The 9,881-nt window shown below is 35.0% G+C and overlaps 2 protein-coding genes across 2 annotated transcripts; both read left to right on the top strand.

Moving 5' to 3' along the window:
- The first annotated feature begins 1,358 nt into the window (after window positions 1-1,358).
- LOC104223431 (polyphenol oxidase, chloroplastic-like) lies at window positions 1,359-3,750 on the top strand. Its single transcript, XM_009774871.2, has 2 exons — window positions 1,359-1,769; window positions 2,058-3,750. The coding sequence occupies exons 1-2, from the start codon at window positions 1,361-1,363 to the stop codon at window positions 3,509-3,511; spliced, it is 1,863 nt and encodes a 620-aa protein (XP_009773173.2). The 5' UTR covers window positions 1,359-1,360; the 3' UTR covers window positions 3,512-3,750.
- A 1,830-nt stretch (window positions 3,751-5,580) lies between these two features.
- Window positions 5,581-8,067, top strand: LOC104223432 (polyphenol oxidase, chloroplastic-like). The gene is made up of 2 exons (XM_009774872.2): window positions 5,581-6,091; window positions 6,382-8,067. The coding sequence occupies exons 1-2, from the start codon at window positions 5,683-5,685 to the stop codon at window positions 7,836-7,838; spliced, it is 1,866 nt and encodes a 621-aa protein (XP_009773174.1). The 5' UTR covers window positions 5,581-5,682; the 3' UTR covers window positions 7,839-8,067.
- The last annotated feature ends 1,814 nt before the right edge of the window (window positions 8,068-9,881 follow it).

Genomic DNA, 9,881 nt, shown 5'->3' on the forward strand with positions numbered 1-9,881 from the left:
AGTACCAAAGACCACGTACGAAAGTATAGATTTCGTGAATTTAGCAATATATATTGATTTAAAGGTTTTTTTGGAATCATCATTAATAGTTGTTTGGAAAATATTTGGTTAAGTTGGAAAAAAAAAGTATTTGAAATTGAAGTTGAAAAAAATACTTAGAGCCCGTTTGAATTGACTTATTTTAATAGCCCGTTTGGACATAAGAAATTTTTCCCTTTTTAAAAAAAAAATTCATTTTTTTTTAAATCAGCATTTGTTTATAAAATTTTCCAATTTTTCAATTGAAGATTATTTTGGAATTAGCAAGATTATTAATTTATTACTTTTGTGCATTGGAGAAAGATAAGGAGAGTTTTATTAATTTCCATTTATTCTACTCTTTCGACATTATCGCTGAATGGTCGGTTGATGTTATACAAGGCTGCACGTCTTGATTCTTTGCCTAACTGGATAAATAAAATAGCACGTACTTGTAAACCTGATATACTTGTTAATTATGAGCAATATTTTCCCCTGTTTATTTAAATTTCCTGTTACAATATAATATTGGTTAACACCATTATCTTTCTACATGTTGAATAATTGTTGAAAAAATGAAGGCGTTGAAGCTTCATAAACGGCTTCCTATTTGAGATTGCATCGAAACTTGCTGCTATATTGTAATAAAAAGAAGTCTAAACTAATATTAAATTTTGACACGGCAGACATAATATTTGAAAAAATCACTAATTTCTTCTAAACCAACCAGCTATATCTAGAACTTGAAGGACAATTCCATTTCTCTGTGCAGTGATTATTCATAAAACAAATAAAAGTTTTTGCTCCTTCCGATCCAAAATAAGTGATTTTTTGGTTGTTTTCACACATATTAAAAAAATCACCTTTTAACATTAATTAGCATTGAAATTGACTATTATAACCCTTACTATCTCTTCACATAAATACTCCTAACACATACTCTAATGTTATTTACTCCAAGGGCAATGTAGGAAAAAAATAATTAATTCATTATTGAAATCTGAAAAAATCATTTATTTTGGACAAAAAGAAAAAAGCCAAAAAATCACTTATTATGGACCGGAGAGAGTACAATTCTTGTAAAATAAATTAAAAAGGTCATAATTACAACATCTCAGACAAACGTGGATTTTGTATTAGTGCCTTCATCAAATTCCGAATTAAATAAACAAATAAATAAATAAATAGGAAGAAAATCACAGGCTGCTGGAAGTTAAGATATGCAAGCATGCATCTTCCTGACATGTATTTCTTTTTGGTTAGTATTTTTTCTTTTTCTTTTTCACCACAAGGTTATACAGAAAAGTCTTTGCTCCATATTCTATATAAATGCTAACCGTAGATGTTCATGAACTACATCTCAAACCAAGCAAAAATTATAGTAATGGCTTCTCTTCCACTCCCCACCACCAACGCCATCTCTTCTTCATCTTCCTCTTCAACTACTTCAACTCTTTCCAATTTGCATTCTTCTACTTTCTTTACGAAGACATCAAAAGTTTCCACTTTAAGAAAGTACGGTAACCATAGTTTCCAAGTCTCATGCAAGGGTACAGAAGATGACCAAACTATTAACACTTCCAAATCTTCTGATTCTTCAAACAATAAGATCATTGATAGAAGAAACATGCTACTTGGATTAGGAGGCATTTATGGTGCTGCTACTCTTGTTGGTGGTCATCCCTTTGCCTTCGCGGCTCCTGTGCCCGGACCTGACGTTTCCAAATGTGGCCCTGCAGATTTGCCACCAGGTACTGTTACATAGTCTGTAATATATATGAACTATGAAGTCATGAGCTTGTCTTACGTTGAAACACAAAAATGGTTTGCTTGAAAGCTTTATAAATAAAAAAATCTTGATACATTAAACTGATAAATCCAGGCCTTCTATGATAAATGGTTAGGTTAATATGTATAATATATTGTACTTTTATTGTATTCTGATAAAAGTTGTCTATATGTTTCCAAATAATATGGAGTTGTTTTTACGCTTCAAAGCCTTTTGTCTCAAATTTGTCTAATTTCTATTTTTGTCACAGGTGCAGCACCAGTCAACTGTTGTCCTCCGACAACGGCGAACATCATCGACTTCCAACTTCCACCACCGTCAACCACCCTCCGTACACGGCCAGCAGCTCATTCCGCCGATAGTGCCTATATAGAGAAATTCAACAGAGCTATTCAGCTCATGAAACAACTTCCAGACGATGATCCACGTAGCTTCAGGCAACAAGCAAATGTTCATTGTGCTTACTGTGACGGTGCCTATGACCAACTAGGTTTCCCAAACTCTGAACTCCAAGTTCATTTCTCTTGGCTTTTCCTCCCTTTTCATCGTTGTTATCTCTACTTCTTCGAAAAAATCTTGGGAAGTTTGATAAATGACCCTACTTTCGTTATCCCATTTTGGAACTGGGATCATCCTGATGGCATGAGACTTCCTGCCATGTATGCGAACCGTAGTTCTTCTCTCTTTGATCCTCTCCGTGATCGGAGGCATCAGCCTCCGGTCATGGTCGATCTCGACTTCAATGGAACGGATCCTAACATAAGTAACGCTCAACAAACTTCCCAAAATCTCACTATCATGTATAGGCAAATGGTTTCACTAGGAAGTACTCCAGCGACTTTCCTCGGAGACCCTTACCGTGCCGGTGGCGAACCGGGTGGTGCTGGGTCCCTCGAGAACATTCCACATGGACCGGTCCATGTTTGGACCGGTGATAGAACCCAACCTAATTTTGAGAACATGGGAGATTTTTATTCAGCTGCTAGAGACCCTATTTTCTATGCTCATCATTCTAATATTGATAGATTGTGGAGTGTTTGGAAAACCCTAGGTGGAAGACGTCAAGATTTTACTGACCCTGATTTCTTAAATGCTTCGTTTTTGTTTTATGATGAGAAAGCACAAATGGTACGTATTAGGGTACGTGACTGTTTGGATACAACAAGACTTGGATACGTTTATCAAGGTGTAGCTAATCCGTGGATAAATTCTCGTCCAAGGGCTAGGGTTTCAAGTGCTTTGAGTAGTGTAAGGAGGCTTGTTGAAGCAAGAGCAGCTGATAATTTTCCAAGTGCAAAAGATGTTTTCCCAACGAAACTTGACCATGTGATAAGAGTTATGGTAAAGAGGCCAATTAAGAAGAGAAACAAGAAGGAGAAAGATGCAAAAGAGGAGTTTTTAGTAGTTGAAGGGATAGAGCTGGAAACTGATGTTTTTGTCAAGTTTGATGTGTTGATTAATGATGAAGATGAGACTGTAATTTCGCCGAATAATGCTGAGTTTGCAGGTAGTTTTGTTAACGTGCCACATCATAGTCATGGTAAGAGTGACAAGAAACGTAAAACTAAGTTGAAGTTGGCTATAACTGAGCTGTTGGAAGATTTAGATGCTGAGGATGATGATCATGTGGTGGTGACTTTTGTTCCAAAGAATGGTTCCGGTGCTGTAAAAATTGGAGGTGTCAAGATTGTGCTTGAGGATTGATTGACACCTAGTGCACTAAGCTCCCGCTATACGCGGGATTCGGGAAAGGATCAGACCGCAAGAGTCTATTATACGCAACCTTATTTTATATTTCTGTATTCCCGCTATCTTTGAGAATTGATTATGACTAGAAAAATAAAAGGGTTTTAATCAGTTTCCTCAATGAATTAAGCATTTTAAGTTTCTTGATATTGTAAGCGTGTTTGAATGGAATAAAGGAAGAAAACTACTTACATGGATATTTTATCATTTTCTTCTACATGTATTATAACTACAACTAGTAGTTTTTCAAACTAATTAAGTAGGGCAATTTCCAATTTTACATTATTTCCTAGTGTGAGGTCGTCGATTGGTGGCCATGTTAGTCCAACACGCACCTCCAGGAAATAGGTTACCATCGTTTATTCATAAGATGTATTTTGGAATTTTTCGAAAATTTGAAAAACTCCAAAAAATTGTTTTTCAAAATTTTCACTCAGATCACTCACAAAACTTTAAAAATAACCCAAAATGATATTCATGTCCAAACACAACTCTAAATTTCAAATATCATTTTCACTTGAATTTTTTTTTATTTTTTTTTTTTTGGAATTTTACAATTCTTATGTTCAAACGTCCACTAAGTGCTTTTAAGCCAAAATAGCTTTTAAGTCATTTTGTAGTATTTGGATAAAGTAACAAAAGTGCTTTTAAGCACGTATTTTTAAGCTAAAATGACAAAAACAAGCCAAAAGCCAAAAGCTAGAATTCTTAACTTATTTGCTTAAAATCATTTTAAAAAACTCATCCAAACGAGCACTTATTTGCTTAACTTATTTAACAAGTTTTTTAAGAGTTCACTACCATTTTAAATATTGAAGTTCAGCATTTACAGATCCGAATGGGCAAACCAGTACTACCTTCCGAGAAGTTTTATTTTGTGTCTTATACAACTTATACTAGTTGTATGAGGCTCCTTTTTATCTCACAAATTTGTGGACCTCAATCTTACACTTCTGGGTTCACAGAAATCTAGGTCCACAAAATTGTGAGACAAAAAAATTGCCTCATACAACTAATGTTAGTTGCATGAGAGACAAAATAAAATTTTCCCTACCTCAATGGTCTTTTTGCTATGCGAGCACTCTCGTTGTAGGGTTTTAGCATCCTCTAACCTGCATTTAAAAAATTAGCAAGATTATTTTAATTTCCACTTATTCTACTCTTTCGACATTATACTGAATGGTCGGTTGATGTTATACAAGGCTGCACGTCTTGATTCTTTGCCTAACTGGATAAATAAAATAATACGCACTTGTAAAACTGATCTACTTGTTAATTATGAGCAATATTTTCCCCTGTTTATTTGAATTACTAAACAGCAACAACCCACGTCATCACAAACAGACTCAATCACGCGTGTATTAAACCCGAAACTAAACTCGTCTCTCACTTTATTTTTGTTTTCTCTTTTTAAACTCTCCAACACTCTCTTAGGATTTTCAGAATGTCTTCCTCTCTCCAAAAATAATCCTCTCTAAAAACTATCCCTCCTAAAAATGTCCTCTCCTAAAATGTCCTAAAAATGTGCTCCCTTCTATGTCAAAAATGTGCTCCCTTCAAGACTCTTGTCTTGAACCACTAACCCGAAATATTTACAATATAATATTGGTTAACACCATTATCTATCTACATGTTGAATTGTTGAATAATCGAAGGCGTTGAAGCTTCATAAGCTGCTTCCTGTTTTGAGATTGCATCGGAACTTGCTCTTAATTGTAAATAAAAAAAATAAGTCTAAACTAATTAAATTTTGACACGGCAGACACAATATTTGAAAAAATCATTAATTTCTTAATTCTAAAATCTAAACCAACCAGCTATATCTAGAAGGACAATTCCATTTCTGTATTATGCTGTGCAGTGATCACTCAAGTTCTTACATTCTTGTAAATAAATAAATAAAAAGGTCTTACAACACCTCAGACGAACGTGGATTTTTGTATTAATGATTTCAAATTACGAATTAAACAAACAAATAAATACGAAGAAAATCACGTGCTGCTGGAAGTTAAGATATGCAAGCATCTTCCTGACATGTATTTCTTTTTGGTTAGTATTATTTTTCTTTTTCACCATAAGTTTATAGGGGAAAGTCTTTGCTCCATATTCTATATAAATGCTAATCCTAGATGTTCATGAACTACACCTCAAACAAAGCAAAAATTATAGTAATGGCTTCTCTTCCCCCTCTCACCACCAATGTCATCTCTTCTTCATCTTCTTCTTTAACCACCACACCTCTTTCCAATTTGCATTCTTCTCCTTTCTTTACAAAGACATCAAAAGTTTTCACTATAGGAAAGTGCAGTAACTATCGTTTCCAAGTTTCATGCAAGGGTACAGAAGATGACCAAACCATCAACACTTCCAAATCTTCTGATTCTTCAAACAATAAGATCATTGATAGAAGAAACATGCTACTTGGATTAGGAGGCATTTATGGTGCTGCTACTCTTGTTGGTGGTCATCCCTTTGCCTTCGCGGCTCCTGTGCCCGGACCTGACGTTTCCAAATGTGGCGCTGCAGATTTGCCACCAGGTACTGTTACATAGTCTGTAATATATATGAAGTAATTCTTGTCTTACGTTGAAACACAAAAATGGTCAGCTTGAAAACTTTATATATAAAAAAATCTTGATACATTAAACTGATAAATATAATCCAGGCCAACTGTGAGAAATGGTTAAGTTAATTTGTAGGCGTAATATATTGTACCTTTATTGTATTCTGATAAAACTTGTCTATATTTTTCCAAATAATATGGAGTTGTTTTTATGCTTCAAAGCCTTTTTTCTCAAATTTGGCTATGTTCTTTTTTTTTCTTACAGGAGCAGCACCAGTCAACTGTTGTCCTCCGACAACGGGGAATATCATAGACTTCCAACTTCCACCACCGTCAACCACCCTCCGTACTCGGCCTGCAGCTCATACCGCTGATAATGCCTATATAGAGAAATTCAACAGAGCTATTCAGCTCATGAAACAACTTCCAGACGACGATCCACGTAGCTTCAAGAACCAAGCAAATGTTCATTGTGCTTACTGTGATGGTGCTTATGACCAACTAGGTTTCCCAAACTCTGAACTCCAAGTTCATTTCTCCTGGCTTTTCCACCCTTTCCATCGTTGTTACCTCTACTTCTTCGAAAAAATCTTGGGTAGTTTAATTAATGACCCTAACTTCGCTATCCCATTTTGGAACTGGGATCATCCTGATGGGATGAGAGTTCCTGCCATGTATGCGAACCGTAGTTCTTCTCTCTACGATCCTCTCCGTGATCGGAGGCATCAGCCTCCGGTCATGGTCGATCTCGACTTCAATGGAACGGATCCTAACATAAGTAACGCTCAACAAACTTCCCAGAATCTCACTACCATGTATAGGCAAATGGTTTCTCTTGGAAGTACTCCGGCGACTTTTCTCGGAGACCCTTACCGGGCCGGTGGTCAGCCCGGTGGAGGTGGGTCCCTCGAGAACATTCCTCATGGACCGGTCCATGTTTGGACCGGTGATAGAACCCAACCGAATTTTGAAAACATGGGAGATTTTTATTCAGCTGCTAGAGACCCTATTTTCTATGCTCATCATTCTAATATTGATAGATTGTGGAGTGTTTGGAAAACCCTAGGTGGAAGACGTCAAGATTTTACTGACCCTGATTTCTTAAATGCTTCGTTTTTGTTTTATGATGAGAAAGCACAAATGGTACGTATTAGGGTACGTGACTGTTTGGATACAACCAGACTTGGATATGTTTATCAAGGTGTAGCTAATCCGTGGATAAATTCTCGTCCAAGGGCTAGGGTTTCAAATGCTTTGAGTAGTGTAAGGAGGCTTGTTGAAGCAAGAGCAGCTGATAATTTTCCAAGTGCAAAAGATGTTTTCCCAACGAAACTTGACCATGTGATAAGAGTTATGGTAAAGAGGCCAAATAAGAAGAAGAGAAACAAGAAGGAGAAAGATGCAAAAGAGGAGTTTTTAGTAGTTGAAGGGATAGAGCTGGAAACTGATGTTTTTGTCAAGTTTGATGTGTTGATTAATGATGAAGATGAGACTGTAATTTCGTCGAATAATGCTGAGTTTGCAGGTAGTTTTGTGAACGTGCCACATCATAGTCATGGTAAGAGTGACAAGAAACGTAAGACTAGGTTGAAGTTGGCTATAACTGAGCTGTTGGAAGATTTAGATGCTGAGGATGATGATCATGTGGTGGTGACTTTTGTTCCAAAGAATGGTTCTGGTGCTGTAAAAATTGGAGGTGTCAAGATTGTGCTTGAGGATTGATTGGCACTTCCCCCGCTATACGCAGGGGTTTCGAAGAAAAATCGGATCACAAGAGTCTAGTATACGTAATCTTATCCTGTATTTCTGCATTCCCGCTATGTTTGAGGATTGATTATGACTAGAAAAATAAAAGGGTTTTAATCAATTTCCTCAATGAATTAAGCATTTTAAGTTTCTTGATATTGTAAGCATGTTTGAATGGAATAAAGGAACAAACTACTTAGATGGATATTTTATCATTTTCTTCGACATGTATAACTACAACTAGTAGTTTTTCAAACTAATTAAGTAGGTCAATTTCCAATTTTACGTTATTTCCTAGTGTAAGTCGTCGATTGGTGGCCATGTTAGTCCAACACGCACCTCCAGGAAAAAGGAAAAGAAATAAACTCATTCAATGTTTATTATGTTTTCTTGAAGACACAAATCACGCAATCTTAAGAATAGGTCAGATCGTATATTTATTTTAAGGGCTAGCTCTTGCAAATTGTATATACATATAATATCTTTGTCGAAAAGGTGATAATAAATGGATTTTGTAATAAAAGGATATGCTTTATTAACCTAACTTTTTGTCTTCCCATTAGCTTTTTCATGGTCCATGTATATATTATTCCTTTTATTAAATCTGTGTGATCCTAAAGGGGAAAAAAGGAAGAAGTACTATAATGCAAGTAGTACTTAAGTAACATTTTTTTTCTTATTTATCATCATTTATATTTAGAGGAATATTTTGAAATTAAGCACGACAGATATATTTAATGGATAATAACTGGATGTTTATTCTTTAATTATTACACGCATCAGGAATTGTTATATTTTTATTTATAGGTGGTGGGAGCTGTCCGGGAAGTTCGGTTTAGTGTGAATGTAGCTGATTTTCTCATAGTTAGAAATAGGAGCAATAATCAATATAAACGAAATTTTTTTATTGAATATTACACTAAATTTTTTTTTTTTTGTTCAATCATGTAAATGAGAAAGTGTTCGATTGAGAATTGCAGAGGCAAAATGGAAAGGGAAAACCCAGGAGGGAGAGAGAGAGATTTTTATTCCATCTGTTCCCAGAGTGATGTCTAATTATCTACATGTCTATCTGGATCCTTCGATCCTTATATACGCCTAAAACAAATTACAAATGTGGACAGAAATACAAGTACACTGGCTAATAATGTAAAAACCGATTACAATGATAATATAGACTACTACAGCTATTAGGCCTTCTTACTTGGACTGCTGAACTGAAATTGGGCCACTATCAACATTATGAAGAGATGAACAATCAATAAGACAATAAGTTCCATACAGATCATTTTAGGGAATCTTACGTAAATGTTTCAAATAAGTCTAAACTTACCAACTTCTAGCCATTAATCATAGACTTATCAAAACTAGTCAAGCGCATATAAAAATTGAAACCCAAATAAATAAAGTTCTTTCTCTCCAAAAAACACACGCAAAGACTCCTTCCATATTTTTAAGCGTGATCAACAATATTAGATGCAAGACAGAATGAAAATTTCATATATGAGATAACAAACAAGGTGATGAAATACAAAATATATATATATATATATATACAAGATTCAAAAAATTTAAGCAAAAAAGGACCTTTTTCTATGGGTATGGTTGAAATTCATTGAAAACATATAGATGACTCGATATACAGAATTTGAGAATGATTGGAGGTGATTTGGTCTGATTTGGTATCAAAATTCGTAGTTAAAATCGAGTTCAAAAAATTCTTCTGTGACACATGTATAACGCATGTATCTCACACAGAGATATACATGAATATACATGTGATATACATTTGACCCAAATATGATACATATATGATACACAAATGATATATAGTGGAATACACTGATCATTTTTTGAATGTTCATCTTCTACTTCGAATTTTTTAATTCAAACCACCTTGAAACTCCACCATATCATCCCAAAACTAAGATTCAAGCTCCTTAAGATGTACCCAATCTATTCTAATAATACCCACTCAAAAGAAAGGAAAAATTTGACTTTTTGGCTATAAATAGCTAA

This window comes from Nicotiana sylvestris, chromosome 2, assembly GCF_000393655.2.
Source record: "Nicotiana sylvestris chromosome 2, ASM39365v2, whole genome shotgun sequence".
Lineage (NCBI taxonomy): Eukaryota > Viridiplantae > Streptophyta > Magnoliopsida > Solanales > Solanaceae > Nicotiana > Nicotiana sylvestris.

What these genes read in the sequence shown, in the direction of transcription:
- LOC104223431 (XM_009774871.2), top strand. Translation starts at nt 1,361, where the DNA reads ATGTTCATGAACTACATCTCAAACCAAGCAAAAATTATAGTAATGGCT. An exon ending in CCCTGCAGATTTGCCACCAG is followed by an intron (nt 1,770 to 2,057) that starts GTACTGTTACAT and finishes TTTTTGTCACAG; the next exon opens with GTGCAGCACCAGTCAACTGT.
- LOC104223432 (XM_009774872.2), top strand. Translation starts at nt 5,683, where the DNA reads ATGTTCATGAACTACACCTCAAACAAAGCAAAAATTATAGTAATGGCT. An exon ending in CGCTGCAGATTTGCCACCAG is followed by an intron (nt 6,092 to 6,381) that starts GTACTGTTACAT and finishes TTTTTCTTACAG; the next exon opens with GAGCAGCACCAGTCAACTGT.